The sequence below is a fragment of the Brachyistius frenatus genome, unplaced genomic scaffold (genome assembly GCF_029030835.1).
Source record: "Brachyistius frenatus isolate BFR_SWC_R1_liver_20210118 unplaced genomic scaffold, ASM2903083v1 Contig_132, whole genome shotgun sequence".
NCBI lineage: Eukaryota > Metazoa > Chordata > Actinopteri > Embiotocidae > Brachyistius > Brachyistius frenatus.
Window position 1 is genome coordinate 347,024 of NW_027210731.1, and position 19,087 is coordinate 366,110.

General features: G+C 39.3%; 1 protein-coding gene across 1 annotated transcript; it reads right to left on the reverse strand.

The window, feature by feature from the left end:
* Positions 1–978: 978 nt before the first annotated feature.
* Positions 979–18,735, reverse strand: LOC138630344 (adhesion G protein-coupled receptor E5). Its single transcript, XM_069714603.1, has 17 exons — positions 18,240–18,735; positions 13,480–13,554; positions 12,927–13,076; positions 12,656–12,793; positions 11,582–11,725; positions 11,069–11,103; positions 10,642–10,752; positions 10,394–10,547; positions 10,144–10,263; positions 9,755–9,954; positions 9,450–9,617; positions 8,357–8,551; positions 6,867–7,084; positions 6,488–6,646; positions 4,365–4,533; positions 4,071–4,172; positions 979–3,130 (listed from the first exon to the last, which is right to left on the reverse strand). Exons 1-17 carry the CDS (start codon positions 18,391–18,393, stop codon positions 3,089–3,091), a joined length of 2,334 nt encoding a protein of 777 aa, XP_069570704.1. The 5' UTR covers positions 18,394–18,735; the 3' UTR covers positions 979–3,088.
* Between the last annotated feature and the right edge of the window lie 352 nt (positions 18,736–19,087).

Here is a 19,087-nt window from a genome sequence, read left to right on the forward strand (position 1 = left end):
TGTGTAAAACATTAAGTAGGCTATTACATGACTCTCTAAAGTGAACCAAAACAAATGATCTGATTAATCAAGAATCTTTTCGATCCTAGTATATGGCTGGATGGATGTAAAAGATGTAAAATACAAGAGGGTTGTTTGTAGCATAAATTCAGTAAGCACGATTTTTGTAAGCACAAACAACAAGATGTTGACATTACTTACAGAAATGGCAACAGCATGTTGTGGTGTTCAACTGAATTGCATCTGCAGGTTTTATTTTAGCCATTGAGCTAACATTAGCTTTCTGCTCCTGGTCTGCATTTTCTAGCTACTTGTTGGGTAGGATTTGTCTTTTAAGGCTCTGCTGTGTCATCGTCTCTGTCCATGTTCTGTTTGTGTCCTTTAAGAGCCAGGCCAACATTATTATAAGGTTAATGTAACGTTACTTTGTCTGGCTGCAGAGAGAAGCAGCGAGGCCAGAACGGGAACAGGTAAGCATCACGCAGTGCCCCCTGGGTAATGTAGTTTATTTCGGGCCTTTTATGAATTGTCCAAATTACCTGATATAGAAAGGACAGACTGCAAAGTTAAAAGTGTCAGTGCTAAAGAAAAAGTCATGATATACTAAAGAGTGAAATGTGGATTTGCTGGTGAGCACTGGTCCACAGTGCGCTGATCTAAACTAACTTTTGAAAAAAAAAAAAAAAAAATCCCTTTGAAGTGATATCATAAGAGGTCCACAAACATTTCTTAATGTCTTTCACTGATGCAAAAGTAAGTGGGTGAGTTCTTGCAATTTTTTTTAGCAGCTACACAACAAAGATTTTTTTTTTTTCTGTATGCATTTTGTTAAAAAATAATTACAGCATATGTCCCATTTCTAATATTCAACATAAAAATTTTGAATCTATCTGTTTATCTATAAATCTTTCTTTCTGTCTGTCCGTGCAAGCATCTTTCTGATGGCGACTAATGCTAATAAATAGTACACTTTCAAGATTTTCCAGATGAAGTTGAAGCTTTAATAGATTTTGAGGTGCATAATCTTTAAAGAAAACAGTACCGAATAACATACAACAAAACAAAGTAAAAAAATAAGTTCATATAGCTTATAGTATATTCTAACAACAATTCTTACATTCACAAAAAGCTGCATGTAGCTTTTTCACATAAAAATACAGTTTGCAATGCATGAATAAAAGGTTTTGATGTTCATAAAAAATGGAGTCACACTTATGAACCAAAGAACGGTTTAGTTGTTAAAAACAACACAAATATGGCTTTGATTTTGGGGAGACGCAATTTAAATCTAAACAAACAGAGACAAAACCAATCACATGAAAAGGCTGATTTAAAATCATTTCCTTTGAAAATGTCTTTGACAAGTTTGATCTACTACTATTCAAATTCAAATACAAAAACATGTTTTTACAACATGTAAACTGTTCCGGTTCTGTAAGTGAGACTGGTTCCCAAGTCTTCTTGATTATAACATATACTATGGAAGTGAACATATGCTGGACCATCAGTTTTACAACTTAAAAGTGCGATGAAATAAACAAACTCAAGTCTGTACAGCTCCCATTACTGCTGAAGTCCTCATTTCAGGGATGTGACTTCATCAAATATAGTCACTAACAATGTGTGGAGGCACAGGCAAACAGCTATAATAAGAACATAATAACAAAATGGAAATTTATTCCATAAACACACAGTTTGATTGCAGGAAGCTGCAGGCTTATCAGATAGGGTGTGTCTGTTTTTGTTAATTGCCCAAGCAGTAATTTTGTCCCAGATCTTTTTTTCTTGGTTTACAATTTCAACAATAAGAAAAAAAAACTTCACATACATCAGTGGGGGGGAAAAAAAGCACAGCTTAATTGTAAACCAAGACAGATTCTTTAAAAATAGCCACAAGTGATTTAAAAAAAAAAAAAAAAAATCACTTATTTTGTTTGAGCTCAGAGAAACAGCAGACATAAAAATCCTTGCAGGAGCCCACATGGGAACATGAGGAAACTCAGAGGCACTTATTGGGTAATTTTCATCATCAGTCGGTTGTTTCTCTCCCATAAGAATAGGCTGATAATACAGTACATGAAAACAAATATCCTCTGTGAAGATCCAATAAAGAAAAAAAAGAGACACTCTTAATTATACGTAGAAATAAAAAATACAGTGCAAACTGCTTGCTCGTGCTCATATTTACTTCTAGCCTACATAATGTAGACTTTATCATCTGCACTTTGAAATAAATATATTGATATTAGTATGAATTTGAATCACTCAGAAGGGAATACAGCTTATATTATGATTGGGAAATGTTCTGGATGAACCGATCAGCTAATGAAAGAGCTTCACTTTCACTTATAGAGCTCCTGAATGAACACCTTCACTGGCTAACTTCCTATTGCCTGCTGTGACATTAACAACATGTTTATCATATTATTTAATACTCATATTGAAAAAAAAAATCTGTCATTACCAATACAACTTGATCTGCAGTGAGTGCAGAGTATTATCAGTCAGGAAAATAACTAAAAAGCATGAGGTAAATCCCAGACTTTACGATCCATAATGTAATTCATTAGTAGATGATGCTACTAATATTGTTGGATGTTTTCTGCTGATGGTTTTTGTGTTGTAAAAAAATGTGATCCCATTGAATTCCATTAGTGCCTGAAAGGCCTGAGGTGTTGCTACAATGGCTAGCAACATATTTGCTTAACGCAGCAGTTCCCAACATATCTGTTGTGTGACCCTTAACGATAAGAGGGATGTTTCATTTTGTAAAACATCCCTGTTTGAAAATATTTTCGTAAACTCAGAAACAATAGGGTACTTGAGTGCATCAGAAATACAGTTTTACTGCTTCTCAAACTCATAGATAAATTAACAACTGATTTATTTTGGGTCCAACCTATGAGTTTAGAGTTACTGCTACATTACAACACTGTAAAACACAGTTTAAATAGGTGACAGAATTTTTAAAAAAGACCGAATTTTTACTTCAAGTGATTCAGATCCTTAAAGGCAGGGACAACTTGACCCACATAGGCTAACGGTGACATAGTCTGTTTTTTGGAGAAGAATAAAAGATATGAGCTCCTCATATTTGGGATTCTCCTGTGTTCTGCCCACTCCGCACACCCTAAAGCAAAACAAACCACATGATCAGAAACAGAATAATTATTTCAGAGAAAGTAGCAATGACCTAACACAATGTAAAAATGCTCCATTACAAGTAAAAGTCTGGCATATTCTCACTTTGTGCTACCGAATACTTCTTCTGATTTTACATTAAAAAGATACGATTAAAATGGAACACAGACTAAACTAGTATTTTTTGGGGGGGGGGACTTATGGTCCCTTATCAAAAAGCATCATTTGGGTAGTGTCCTGGTTTTGGTCTGTTTACTTCTCCTTTGTTTTTTTCTTTCTGTGTCATTCCCTGTGTTTACCCACCAGATGTCTTCAGCCTGTTTCTAGACAGGCTCAGCCTCCGGTCTGCCACGCCCATCTCACCTGTTCCCCGTCTCCCAGTCTGCGCATGCCTCTCGAGCTCCTCTCTAACCAGTCCGTCAGCATTACTCGTGTATAAGTCAGCTGCTATATATTCGCTTAAATTCAAGTCAACATTCTTCATGTTAAGCTCTTGTGAAATGTAAAGTTCCTCATGTCAAATCCTGTAATCTTCTGTTCGTAATTAACCTTGGGTTTTTATATATTTGGACTGAATTTCCCCATGTGTCTTCAAGTGCCTGGAACATGTGTTTGTAAAATCTTTTTGTAAATCTTAAATCCTTTTTCCTTCTTTTCGCTCCTAATAAGTATCACATGACACCTCTGATTTATGCTGCTAAAACAGAAAAATAATTACTAATAATTACTAATATATCACACACATGAGCTATTTTCCGCAAGCATTTTAGTTATTATAAATGAAGGACATTTACTTGTAGTGGGAGCATTTTTAGAGATCCATATTACTTTTACTTCAGAACGTAAGGGCAGTAGTTGAGTAAGTAAATGTAGTAACACCCTGTGACAGACTGAGAAAATGACGGTGGGTGAAATCACTGCGTTCTTACTTGTGACTGACTGCTGGAGGGATTTGTGCTGCTGAAGTCTGAGTACCTCTTCTTCTCTTGTGTGCAGATACAGGAGAGGAAATGGGCGTACTCGTCTCTCACCTGCAGAGGGCAGCAGAACATCAGGATAAAAAAATATGCTGCTGTCAACAACCATATCGATCCGATTTACCATCTTTATCCCCACTTTTTCCCATTTTTTAATTGATTTTGATTTTATCTATTGTGTTAATGTCTCTCTCAGCCTAATGTCCACACCAAGCTTCCCACTCACACACAGACACTGAATCCTACCTGTTTAGACAGCAGGCAGTGCATGAGGAAGAGCAGTGCACCCTGCAGGCTGTTGAGGATAGTGAAAATATACGCCTCCACTATTGCTTCTTTTCTGAACAAGAAGGCCCCAAACACCCACAACAGACCCAGAATACACATCTGGGCTATAGCTGTTACTGTGAAAGCTCTGCGGAGATAGAAGGAGAATGTGATGCAGAGGTCAGTAAAAAGGAAAACAGATAATGATAGAATTATTACACATGGATGACTCAGTTACCACTGCAGTGTCTGGAAAACCTCCGAAGAATGAAAAGAAAGAAAAACAGCGTTGGCTGCTCAGGAAAGCAGCAACAGGACAGACTTGTTTTAAAATCAGTTTTCAGTCTATTAAAAGAGGTATACTATTTTAAAAAACTGTTTTGTCAATCTACTCTGCATTGGTACACTTTGTAGTATTCACTGTGATCAGCAAGTAGTTCTTTCCAGATTCACCACCTTAACCAACAATCCATTAATCAGCTGAGAATCTGAAATGTGGATACGATACTTATTTTTCCACTGACAGAAGCCACAGAAAACCTCTGGATTTGAATCGAATGCGTACTGACTCTTTCTAAACTGGAAAAACTTCGTGCTGGCTTGCTTTCAGAAAACAACTTCACTGTCCACATTCCTTGGACTAAATTAAGCGTCACTGATTAGATGAAGTAAGTGCATCCAACGACGGACACTGTTTTCATTGTGACTCAGATGTGTTTTGCAGTTGCACACGTTTGTGCAGTGTCTATGAGTGGATTAACAAAATGAGCATGCTGTAGACAGACAGGGTTGGCGGGCTGAGGGTGGGGTAGCGCGCGTGGTAGGCCCCTCAGTAGCAGAGCAGAATCGATACAATGAAAACATTCCCTACATTTTTTTTCCTCAGCTCAAACTCTTTCCATTAAAACAGTTCTTCATCCCGAAGCATGAATCGATATACGCTTTACTTTTCCCCCTCAGCACACCACTTCTGATCCTGGATGAGCCGATCGCAAGTTGTCAGCTTAAAGTACAGGTGTGAACGCGCCCGGGATGCAATGATGATGCATTGAGATCCGATCTGCTTAGACCACACTGGGCGGTGGTCTGGGACGCATATAACTCCAGTGTGAGTGCAACAGTGTGGGTCACATTGAAGGGCCACCACCCAGATGCAGTCCTCTGAATAAGCAATAGAAATAGATGCAGCTCCTGTTACCATGTTCCTGTGTTCGTTATCTGACCTGGTGCTTCAACATGTTACCGTCACGTAACAGTAACGTAACGTGCAGGTTTGTTCGTTTTGGAGGCTTTTTTTTCCCCCTCCACTCAAACAGTTCTTACACCTGATGATCTCTGTTTGCTTTTTTTTTTTTTACCATAAAAATCTCCCCCGTGATTCTGTAAAACGCAGCTGAACTGTACAGACAATGGGAGAGATTTAACTGCAAATTCGAGGCGGTAAAGCAGCTGTTAAGTGATCAAAAGCAGAAGTTGCATGCCAGTTTGTGTTTAGCTTTTTTCTCTTTGTTTACCTCGTCCTATGTCAGACACACATCATCCCCTCTAACCGTGGAGGGGTTGTCGTCCGCTCACACAGATCATTTACCCACCACGGTGCAGAGGTCGACCTACTGGAACCGTTCAATAATCTTACCCTAACTGATGTGGTCTTGACGGTTCATGTTGTGAATTACAAACTCACTGAACTGTGTTTAGACATTTACGAACATAAAATGCATCATACATTTCTGATAGATATCGCATTAACATTATGTTTCATTGTGTTTACATGCCTGTTGCTTTAGCTCCTCTGTGTTCATCTGATCATTTACTTGTATGTGTTTATGTAATGTAAAGTGAGGAAATGAGATCCAATCACAGGTGGTCACTGGAGATGCACGTGGAGAGGTGTGATGAAGCCAGGTGTGCACCTAAAGCTGGCCACTTGTCATCACATCAAACAGGCCGAATAATAATGCCAGATGTGCCAAGGGCCTCTGGGTTTTGTTGTGCAGTGGAGAAAATTGAGGTAAGATTACTTAACACATTATAACAGCAACAGAGCACGCAAAAAAAAGTCACACTGTTGCACATGCAGACACATAAGAATACACACTGACTTGATTTTGTGCAGTTTGGAGAAGTCTGGATTGAGACTGGTGAACTTCTGGGCGAGCTTCCAGACAGTGATGATGAAGAAAAGAGCATTCAGGACAATGATGAAGCACACGGGGCCGTAGAAGCTCCAAATGAGGCCATCTTTCAGAGACAGCCAGCAGCTACATTTGGGAGGAAGGAAACTCTTGTTAACAAACAGGTCTGCCTTTCCTCACCGACATAGATAACCGCCCGTGTGTCTATAATCCACTGATGTCATTGCTATGACGCAGACACACATGCACAAAGACACAAACTTCCTCTGTCTCCGTCTCTTATTTGCTCTCTATACACAACAAACAAGCAATTTCCACCAACTTAACGCTTTCTTTGCACACTTACTGTTCTGCAGTGCCGTAGTGCTTTGGTCTAATGATGGCAGATATAATGACGATAACAAGAGGCACACCGTAGCCGGTGACATATAGGTAGAGGGGCCGAATGGTGGCATTGAACACCAGGACGACCATACGGTACAGCTGCACGCCTTCCAACAGCATCCAGGAGAAAACGCCCAGGAAGTAGTAGTGGAGCATCGCTGCAACGAACCTGCAGCCGCCCTGTAATGTGACACGTGGAGAGAGAACAGATCAGAGAGGATGCTGTCACTGCAGTAAACTGATTAAGACAATCCTTGGAATAGCAACTATTATTATTGTTATTATTATTATCGATTATCCTGATGTCAATTAGATTACACTCATACTGATTAATTTAAGACGTACAAGTAGAACATCGTTAAAAGTCCTATTTACAAAATGTATTAAGTAAAAACATGTCATTTATATTGTTAATCAAATACAAAAATTACTGAATTATAACTATTGATTGTGATGTTTTAGCAATAATTTAATATTGTAGCATGTTGGAGGTAATTTTACTTAAAGGTAAAATATGTAAGATTAAGGCCCAGTTCGTAATACCACGTTGTACGTTAAGAGGAGGCAGAAAGTCACTGTAGCGTCTAGGCAGTCTGTCCTCAGTCTGACTGTCAAAGTGTCTGCTGTCTGGTCCTATTGTGTCCTACAGTTTATTCGGCTGTTGAGCCCGTTGAGGTGCGCAGTGGTATTACAAGATGACGCAGGACGGAGCTATCTGGTTAGCATGCTAAATTCAGTAGAAATCTTTGCAACACAATACATAGACGTCTTTCATACGTTAAAACTGCTACTTCCTCGGCTTATTTGTTCATTTTGGTTAATTTTTAAATGTTATAAACTAGAAAGGAAACTGCTCTGAATTTATAAAAAGGCAAAATTTTGATCAACAAAGTAACAACTACATTAATAAATGTATGAAGTTGCATAAAATATAGTACAAGTTCCCCAAAACTGTGTTGCTGATAAGCAGGTATTTTTGTTTTCTGCTACTAACAAACTTCCCTTTTGTCATTTTGTGCTTTTCAGCTCTAATGTTGTCTGAAAAAGTTTCGAACAACATCTTGTTCCCTTTTTTTTTTCCCCTCAGCAAAATTCCAGCTTTATTCTGTTGTAAAATTAGATACGAAGAGTTTGAGCTTTAATAGAAGAAGGCCCTGCTTTTTAGTAAGTGAAGATCAGTGTCATGTTAACCCTGGTTTAACGCAGATTCTCCAGTGGGCTATAGCTCCTCTGTGGCAAGGGATGTTGTTGTGAGCATATAGTTAGCAAATAAAGATTTAGCTACCAGCATCAGTCATGGTGTTCTTAATATTTTAAGATGGGCAAGAAACACCCCAATGAGAAGAACAGGTCAACTAATTGTAACTATCAAATTACGTTCTTATTAGGGAAAAGGTTAAAAGTGAAATTAGTGCAGTTCATGTGACTAAAGTGTACTTTTTACAAACATACCACTGGTGTGGTTTTCGAAATGCCAGCCAGGAAGATGAGGTCGGCCATGAAGAGGCAGATACAGAGGTGCAGGTGGATGGTGGTGCGGGTCCCTTGTATGGAGCGGCAGAAATTGAACGTCAGGATGCAGAGTACCAGACACACCAGAGAGAGGGCCAGCCCTATCTTGGTCACCAACAAGAGCCCAAAGGTGTGCTAGAAGAGAAGACACGTCAAGGTCCCGATGTGAAACCTTATGGGTTAGTTTTGCAGGTGAAAGGTTGAGAGAGACAAAGAGACAAGCAAGTTCATTGTACATTATACTTTCATTAGTAAAGCTACACCATCTCCTGAGCAGCCGAGAAGTTTTGGAAATATCTGGTTTTTACATGCTAAATAATGTCTAACCAGTTCGTCAGTAGCTAGCAAAAAAAAAGAAAGAGAGAGAGAGAGAGAGAGAGAGAGAGAGAGAGAGAGAGAGAGAGAGAGAGAGAGAGAGAGAGAGAGAGAGAGAGAGAGAGAGAGAGAGAGAGAGAGAGAGAGAGAGAGAGAGAGAGAGAGAGAGAGAGAGAGAGAGAGAGAGAGAGAGAGAGAGAGAGAGAGAGAGAGAGAGAGAGAGAGAGAGAGAGAGAGAGAGAGAGGTAGCAAATAGTGTTTTTTTTTTTATCAAGGTTTTTTTTTCTTTGCTAAAAACAGTATATAGTTTACAATATGTGTTGTAATTTCAAGTTATGTTCTTTTAAAATGATAGTTTTTTTATACCTCTGAAGTACATCTTTAATCTGCAAATGGTCCAAAATGACCCATGCGAAAACCAAACTGGTGTCATGGCAAAGCCTGTAATACACCTTTCATTCCACTAGGTTACTGTGTTAGTGTCACGCTTTATTACACCAATGATGTAAAACAAACAACAAAGGTGCTGCACGTTTAGGCACCAAAAAACACACAGTTTAGGTTCAGGAAAAAGTCATGGTTTGGATAAAATGTAATTTAAAAGAAATCCATGTTGACTTTTGAAAGCTATTTTTGATGATGTTGTTCACCAATAATACTTCCGACTAAATGTCTATGTGAAATGGACCTTGTATTTAGCTGTGAATGTTTGTCTTACCTCCATAGGGTAAAGGGCCATGAGCACCGCGAAGCTGCTCAGATGTTCACATGTACACACAGTGTGTGTGGCATTGGAGTGCTGCTGATCGCAACCATCTGTGGACCAGGCCCCCCTCTCATTCCAGTATGCACAGATGTACTTCACCTCAGAGGACTCCTCTAAGTCCTAGTATACAAACAAAACCAAAGACAGGCTGTATGTTTTATTTGTATCTTCTTATTGTTTTGACTGTAAGAATCAAAAGAAGTAACACACTGGTCAAAGTCGGAGCAGTGAAAGGACTTTAGCTCAGGTGGGACTACCTGTAGATGCCTGAGGGTGATGTTGACCGAGCTGTTCAGTTTCTGAGTGGATGGATTGGAGACCACAACAGACACAACTCTAGAGAAGACCTGAAAGGAGGGATTTACATCGTCTCTTTCATGTCCTTTAAGCTCCTCAAATGACTTGTTCACAGATTTCGCAAGATTCTTGTAGCTCAACAGGGCAGCCAGAGCAAAACCTGCAAAAGACAATCAGAGTGTGATTCTGTTATAGATGAAGAGAAGAGAAGAGAAGAGAAGAGAAGAGAAGAGAAGAGAAGAGAAGAGAAGAGAAGAGAAGAGAAGAGAAGAGAAGAGAAGAGAAGAGAAGAGAAGAGAAGAGAAGAGAAGAGAAGAGAAGAGAAGAGAAGAGAAGAGAAGAGGTTTACCAGGATATGTTCCCGTCCCAGCTGCAGTTGTCCAGTCAGTGTTGAGAGAAGCGTTTTCATTGGCCAAATAGATTGGTCCTGTGGGTCGGGTTTTCCCCCTTTGAACAGCAATCTCTGCCTCTATTCAAGAAACAAATCCATTTCAAATGGTAAACTCCCACTTTGCACAGTTGATGTTCATCATCATCATCATCATACAGGGAAATGGAGCTTATTTTTAGATGTGCAGATGTGAGTTCAAACATCTTACCTGTCTCTGCGGTGTCTATCGTGGTGCGGTCTCTTTTGAGCTGAGGACCAATGAGTAAAATAGAGTTCTCCACTGTAGTGAGCAGCTCGCTCACACCTTCACTGCTTTCCAGGAGTCCAGGGGACAGAATCCCATCAGTCGCTGTGAGAAGGTTCTGTTCAAGATGCAGGACACAGGAGCGGGAGTGAGAATACAATACGTGTTTACATGTGGTGTAAGAATACGTGTGTATTGAATCTTTTTCTGACCTCCAGTAGTGCTTCTCCATTAGCCTTCCATTCACCATCCCCACTCGGGTTAGACAGAGCCAAACAGCTGTTTCTCATCATGGACAATATGTTTGCCAGGACTCCAAGCGACTGGGAGACAGACAGAGAGAGAATAATGGGACTGTTCAGCTTGCCCTATGCTAAAGTTCATGCATAGTCAACCCTGCAGGGCCATAGGGGGGTCTAGTAAAAGAGAAAGGCTCTTTTGTAGGATACTGGACCCTGGATTGTTGGCCAATAACAAACACTGACCTCTGAGCTGCCTAAATGTAGACAACAGGGACAATCAACACACTATAGGAGCTCATTACATTTACCATATGTCTGAATGTTGCAGTTGGTCCAATTTGCTATTTATTCTTTATTATTCATCGTGAATTATTTTGTATCCAAACATGAAACGTACCTGTGCCGACCCGCCGAAGCTGTCACAGTTGATCTCTGGATGAAACAGAGTGAAACATCAGATCATGATCACACCTGTTGATACCAGACTACAGGCATGCAGTTAAAGCAGAGGAGTGTGATAGGATCTTCATTGCAAAGCAGCAGCACCGAACAGAAACTCATCAACATCATCTTGTGAGACATAAACACTGCAGATCATGTGGAATCAGATTATTCAACACAGAAAGTAGAGCAAAGAGGAAACTGAGGTTCAAACCAGAAAGTAACACTTCACAGCTGTCATGTTTAGACAGTGTTGCATTCGGAGGAAGCAATAAATTACATTTCATCTCTTCTCTGCAATAACATGCGTGTGAGGGTACAAGTAAAAATTGGGACACCGCAAATACAAGGACGTCTGTGTTAGGAAGTTAATGCAATGAGGGTGTGAGTTGAGTTAGCTGCTTCATATGAGGAAGTAAAAGCCATGAAATGCGCATTTTATGTGAAATGGTGGATAATTCAGACTCACCTGAGCATGGTGTCCTTTCGCTGCCATAATTGGTGTATCCTTGCTCACAAATGCACCCGTAACTCCCGTTAATATTCTTACATGCTCCTTGTCTTCCACACAGGTCTTCTTCTTTCATTTGAGCTTCATTGCATTCATCTACATCTATGTGGGGATAGAAAGCAGAGGCATAAGTAATATTTGACATTCCTCCAGAGACGTGCAACTTTTCTTTTGCTCATTTGTAAAAAGCAGATGATCTTTATTTGTTAGTCTAATTTCATGTTTAAAGGAATAGCTTTACTGTCTGCCTTTGATGGGGCAGAAAGAAACAAATCTGATTATAGAAGGTATTTCTCTGGGCTATAATGGAATAAACATCAGTACAATGTAATCACAGTCATGTGAGTCTCTTCGTGCCAGAAAAGGGATCTTAAAGACGCTTGTGAAATTTCCCGGCAAACAGTGTCGTGAGATGTTTTGTTGTTGTGCCATTTCAGAAGCTGTAATTAGAGCTGGTAGGAGGCAGGAGATGGCTTTGTGTATCAAGTCCGAGTACACGGTGTTGTAATAGGTGAATCATGATGAAACAAAAGCATGTATGACTGTTGCAAGATCAGTTCAGGACCGGCAGATGTTCATTTAGGAAAGGTTCAGTGGGGGAAGAGAAACTATGAGGTCGCAGACTCTTTCAGAGTTATTCTGCTTTTACTTGGAGGTGAAAAAAATTTGCCCATGTCCTTATAAAATCACTACATAATATAAAATATACAAAAAAAATCTATATATACAAAAAAAAAAACACATTCTCCCGTCATTTCTATGAAATTATGAGCTATTAAATGCATTCAGGAGCTCTCATGGGTTTTTGCTGCTGCTTTACTTGGTAAAGTCTGGGAGAAGGTGAAACATATCTCTATCGGTTGAGAAGCAGAAAGAAGTGCAGACACTTTGGTAAACTTTAATTTCCTCTTCCTGCCTGCAAACACGCCCCCTCGCCCCCATGTCTGGCCAGTTGTTCAATCAGGCCCTATTTTTTCACTAATTAGTTTTTTTCCATCACTAAAAAGAATAGACATAAAAAGCACCACTCACCTTCGCAGTCTGGGGCGATGCTGCTGTTTTTGCCGCTGACGTACCCAAAACGGCAGGTGCAGTTGAAGCTCCCAATCACGTTAGTGCAGGTCGCCTTACGACCGCAGATGTTGCCATTACTTTGACACTCATTGTAATCTGACAGGAAACCAAGCGAAGGAAGTTTTAAGAGCGACTGGAGGAACATGTCGTGAATGAACTCTGGTCATACACATTCACACACACACACACACACACACACACACACACACACACACACACACACACTCACCTTGGCACTCTCCTTCCACCACTGTGAAGTTTGATTGCCCATTAGTGTTTATGAATCCCTTTTGACACTGACAGTAGTAGCTGCCATTGGTGTTGAAGCAGATTGTGTGATTTCCACATCCATTTGCCATGTTTTCACACTCATTAATATCTGTAGGTTCGAGACATAAAACATACAGGTCAATACGTAATAAAACAGTGTTTGCTGTGACAGTGTTTTTCTCTCTTTAGCTGTTTTTCTCAGAGCTCCACCTCAGAGCTCTTATATGTTTAACCAGTTGCCAAAATTGTGGTGATCTAAGAATTTAAACCTCTTTTACTGTTGTTTTCATTGTAATCTGCTCTGGATATGAGCTTTACTGCCTAAAATGGAAAGGGGAATGTCTTTAAAAAAAAAAACTACTTTTACTGGTAAACTTCAGTACATGGTATTGCACAATGGCAAAACAATTTGTGTCTAAGAGTTCTTGTCTTGCACATATGTGAAAACAACACAAGAAAACAACAGAACAGAAAAAAGAGAGAGTTAAAATGATAGGTAATGGCAGATTTACCAACACAGTTTTTGTCAGCTAACGTGTGACCTTTGCCACAGTCAGAGGCATTATTTCCCAGCACACACACGAGCACTGTAGAGAAGGAGAGAAAGACCAATTAGTTTCATTTCACAATGAATCTCACAGGCCAACAAATCTTACAATGAGAAGAAATCCACAGTGAGGGCGAAGGGACATTTGAACAGATCAAGTGACTTTCCACTTTACAGATGATGACGAAATATCTGGGAAAATTTGAGACTAATCATGAGACCCAGCGCACAGTGGTGGTTCACTTAGACCAACTGAAACTATGCATAACTAATGTCGTCTAATGCGACAGACCTGCAATTTATAGGACCTTTAAAACAATTGTTCTATTCAACTTCAAATTCTTTTAGAGAGATGACGATTTAACTTTTTAATCATTTGTATTGTTATTGAATTGACGTTAGACTAAGTTACTGCCGTTTGTAAAATGTAGTTGCCTCACTGATATAAACAGCGAGGAGAAAATATCAGAAATATCTCTCGATAATGCAACACAATCAACAAAAGCAAAAAAATATGTTCTTCATGAAGGTATAAACATCTACAAGGTTTTACAAGCTGTTGTTTTTATGTGGGTGTGCTTATTAAACTACCAAATGAGTGTTTAATGTTTGGTTCTGAAGAATAATAACACATGCAGTTTTGCTGCTGACCTCATCCACGATTTCTAACAATCACGCTTTTTATTCTTATGTCAAAAGATACCTGCAGTGATTTTTATACTTTTCTTAAGGGCTACTTGCTAAAGGGGAATTTTAAGCTACAGAACTACTACTATAGGACTGATAAATGTACCTGAATAAACCCAGCAATGCAGTAAAACTATCAAAACGTCGAGAGTAACTTATGATAAAGGTTTGGACAGCGTATGACACTCCTCCATCACCACCAATGCTCAGTATGTTCAAATATTCCACAAGGTAGCTGTCACAGCTCCTAAAGCCCTTGTCAAGTATAATAACTGAAATTTTGGGCTTACGATGCTGAACATAAAAGTGGGAACATGGATTTTACTCTGTCTGATGTTCCTCTATAGGCCTACACGCAGTCTGAACAAATTTCCACAAAACCGACGTTCCCATCTGCCTCCACTGTACTCCGTGCTTCATGCTGAATAAATGCAGGCATGCTAACACGTTGAGCAAATGCGGTGAACACAGAACATAGTGTGACATACGTCAGTCACATTTCTCTCACCAATGAGTCACCGATAAGGCAGAAAACAGCACCACATACACATGGTGTTTAATATTCCCAGATCCCTCGTCTGTGTTTCCCTCCTTCGGTCACAAAGAGCCTTCTGTTGTTGTGTGATGAGGCAGCAACCCCACAGCAAAACCACAGTTTGACAGCGACAGTGAGTGTGTGGAACAGTGTGACTACTTATAGGATGAAATAACCGTGGATATAGAAAAAAGGCCTGAATGTACTCAAAGAGTAACTTTATCCTCCGCTCACAGCCGACTTTAGTGCACAGCGGTAAATGAGAACAGTTGTGTGTCTCCTACACTGCTCTCACTGTATGTCTCTTTTTCTTCATATTTCTTTCTAAACTGTAAGCTGCATCTCGATCTGTCTCTCTTCCTGCTGACAGAGCTCGCGTTCACTAATAAAAGACAGAAACATGTCTTTTCAACATGTTCCTGCAGTTTTTTGTTTGAGCTTCTCTATGCAGATTGTTGTATGCACAGAGTTTGACACTTTAAAGGCTGTTCTCACAATCATCTGCTGAAAGTGCAGTTTAGGTTAGGTTAGGTTAGGTTAGGTTAGGTTAGGTTAGGTTAGGTTAGGTTAGGTAGTTACTTTATTAATCCCTGAGGGGAATTTTTTTTTTTTTTAAATTTTTTTTTTTTTTAGGTTAGGTAGTTTCTCTGTGCTTGGTGAAAATCTGGTTTAAAGGTGCGGGCCTATGAGCACGATTTGTGACATCACAACTAGTTTGGATTTAGTATTTAATTCATAGAAGTGTGCTGTGAGAAAACAGAGGCCTCCAGAGCACAAACACTGAGAATGGACTTGTGAAGTAAGAGATATCTCGTGTCCAGTTAAACTTTTTAAAATGAAATATATTTGTATACAGTGAACCCTCGTTTATCGCGGGGGTTACGTTCCAAATAGAGACCGTGATAGGTGAAATCCGTGAAGTAGTAACCTTTTTTTTTTTTACAATTATTATACAATGAAATACTCCATAATACATTGAAACCAAAGAACAAAACCTTTTTACAGGCCCAAGCATTTGTTTAACAAATAAAAGTACTGTATAAATGTTTTTTTTTAACAAATAACTACTGTACTGTAAAATAATAATTTGAATCATCAATACGAACTGAAGGCTTCAAATTGCTGAGATCGGCACCGCCCCACTGCGACCCGAGTCATTGGATTAGAACGGGAGGAAATGAAAAATGATTATGAAAACAAATACAAAGTACAGTAGGACAAATAGTGACTGTGTATTTCACTGCTCTTCTGACTGAGCCGCTGCATCCTGACTCCGCTCTGCAGCGGTTCTTTCTTCTAAAGCCGGCGGTGCAGGTGTGGTTTTTCGAGAGAAGAACATAGTTATCGGTAGTTGTTGTCGCTCTTTTTTCTTCTGGGCAAAAAGATTCTTATAAACCGACATGCCACCATCGATTATTTTTAATTTGGCAAGCTGTTTTACGTACGTGTACATATTAAACCGCAACGTTATTGACAAACAGGTAGAGAAGAAGCGGAGAGACTGTTTAGCCAATCAGAATGCAGAACACAATGCACGATGCAAATCCGTGAAGCAGCGAGACCGTGAAAGGTGAACCGCGTTATAGCGAGGGTTCACTGTATTCTGTAACTTTTGATGAAGGTGGAGATCTAATTTTAAGAAGTTTAATGAGATGATTGAACTTCACATTTCCGTTCCAAGCAGAGGATTTTTAATACACATTATGAGGAGGGCATCGTTAAACCGGTCTGCTAACCTTTGGAAAAAATAGGTCGTTTTATTTTTGTTTGTTGTTGCCATAATGCTCAATTATTGATCACTTATAAAACAAATCAGTTTTTGTTTGACATCCTAATATTATATAGGAACTGAGACTCAGGCACATCACATGCAGCCGTTCTGCTGTAGTCTAACAAAGCATTTGACACAGCACTTTTATGATCTAAAGAAAAAAAGCATGATTGGTGCCTGACATTGTGCACACACAATGCAATAGGCTCTAAATTCAACACACATATTATCATCTTATAAAGTTGTCAAAAGTAATTTATCAGCCAGCAGTTTTCTTTTTACACATTTCCAGCAGACACATAACGACATGAGCATTCATCTGGAGTGTTGTCACAGGCAACTTGACAAAGTTGTTATTTACTCTTCTTTTAGATCTGTTTTGGTCTCCACCGACTCCCAGGGGAAACATTAGACTGTTTAGCTGACAAATTTACCATTACATCACAATATCAGAGAGTAGCATGTGAATGTTGCTACATTCTCGTCACAAGATGGTAGTATGTGGTGAGCCCACAGTGGTTTTGTCTTATTTTTGTCACTGCCGATAAACGAGGTTGATGAGAGTAGTTCAAACCAAAAACCATGAAACTGTGAGCCAGAATTAAACCAAAACCAAAACTGCCCTGAAGCAAAGTGGTAAACTGCAGACATAGGTGATAATTCCTCTATTGTTATACTGAGCACCAAACAAGCAATAAACAATTCACAATTCCTGTGAAAAGAAAACCAAAGAGTGATGTGATCAAGGACTAAAACGTCTGCTGGTCAACATACTATGATCTATGACAACTGTGCAAAAACTGACTGAAGAAAAACTTTAGTGTGACCTACTGTGGCCTACATTTTCGGACTGAGATAGAGGAACCACTGTTCGTGGTGCACCTTCGTGGCACCAGCAGAACATGGGTACACCGAGGTACTTTTGTGGTATGGTGAAATAGGACTTCCTGCAGTGACTCATTGTGCAATCAGACATCTGCATGCCACGACAGGTCATTCAGGGCCTGGGATTATTTTACTGTGACTTCCTGAGGATCTGGTCACTCTAGTAAGGTTTTCAGTCAATCTGACTTCCTTCTACAACCACCAGAAAACGCAGCTGCAGGCCAGTGTTCACTTTAGTAGTTATGGCTCTTTACAATTAAAAAATATATATATTTTGACAAGTTACTAATGTTTATTTTTATATGATACATTGATTTAAAAAAAAAAATGAATGTGAGAACTTCCATAACTTTACGAGATATTTGTCAAATTAACAAAAACATCATAGCTAGTGTATTTACAGTATTACACTCAAATTTAACAGTTTCATCTATTAAATGAAATATATATCATTGTGCAACAACATTGAATTTGTAATTTTTCTTTTAGTTTTCTGTTTAAAAAATGGAAATGTAATATATATTGAAAGATACAGGATGTCCATGTTATTTTTTTTTATCAGACACATAAATTCACAGCTGACTTTTGTAATTATATTGATATTAAGTCTTTAAAATATAAATATTTCTCTTTCTTCAAACAGAATATTCAAGGATATGACATTATTTTACAGATTCAAATAGGAAACTGTGTATTCGATAAAATAAAGAAGTACATTGACCAACTTATTAGATTTCTAAACTTCCCTATACTTTTTATCGTTTGTCAGCCTTTACACACCCACCCAGTCACATACACTCACACACACATGTGCGCAGACACATTGAGCTCTCATTGATAGACTTACCAAGAATAAGCAGCTCCTTCCCAAACTCCATTTCAAAGGCGAACGATAGTCCCTCACAGATGACGACCTCACAACTATCAGAACTATGAATGAATTGTAAATCTGACAGCTGTCCTGTGACTAAAAGTGTAGGTCCTCTCACAAAAAAGTTCATGAAATGTATTTCAGATGTACCGTTAGTCCAAAGTCCATTTAAATCCACAAAGTATTAGATTTAAAAACAAAAATGGATCATTTCAAAGATCTGTCCTTTTTGTCGAGAATATTCAAGTGAGGCAGGAAAAAAAACAACTCAGTGAACCTTCACCAGCTTTCTTTCTCTCAGTTTTCAGAGTCCTGTCTGAGCACGCCTCAATCTCCCTTTGATTCCTCTCTCGCTCTCTCTCTCTCTCTTTCTCTTTCCCTCCCTTTCACTTATCTGTGTGGCCTTGTCTCCCTCTCCACTCTTTCGTGCTCTTTTTCTTTTCACTCCATATCTTTTCATGTGGACACATTTCTCACACTGGCACCGTATCACATTGCTTGAACACACAAACCCCCCCCCCAGTCTGTCCACGCTGTCTTTCACTTTTGCCTCTACTTCTCAGTGGCCTCCATTTTCAGGAGCTATTCACAAAAGTCTCATGAGAGGCAGAAACAGAGAGGAGGGGGGGGGGGAGAGGAACAGAGACTGAAGAGAGGGCAATGACTAACACTCAGTCTAAACAGCTGCTGCTGTACTTTTAGTTTTGCCAGTAAGTAATCTTATATCCATTCTCATTCTCCCCCAACTCTTATTCTGCATCTCCTCCCACTTTTCCTCCTTTCCCTCCTCAATGTTCAGCCTTCACCTAGTTCTACTAACAAAC

Bases quoted from the DNA above. Each gene is read 5' to 3' on its own strand.
- LOC138630344 (XM_069714603.1), bottom strand. From the start codon at position 18,393: ATGAACTTTTTTGTGAGAGGACCTACACTTTTAGTCACAGGACAGCTG. The intron at 11,104-11,581 runs GTGAGTCTGAAT...TGTTTCATCCAG, and splicing joins CGAAAGGACACCATGCTCAG to AGATCAACTGTGACAGCTTC. The intron at 10,548-10,641 runs GTCAGAAAAAGA...CATCTTGAACAG, and splicing joins ATGGAGAAGCACTACTGGAG to AACCTTCTCACAGCGACTGA.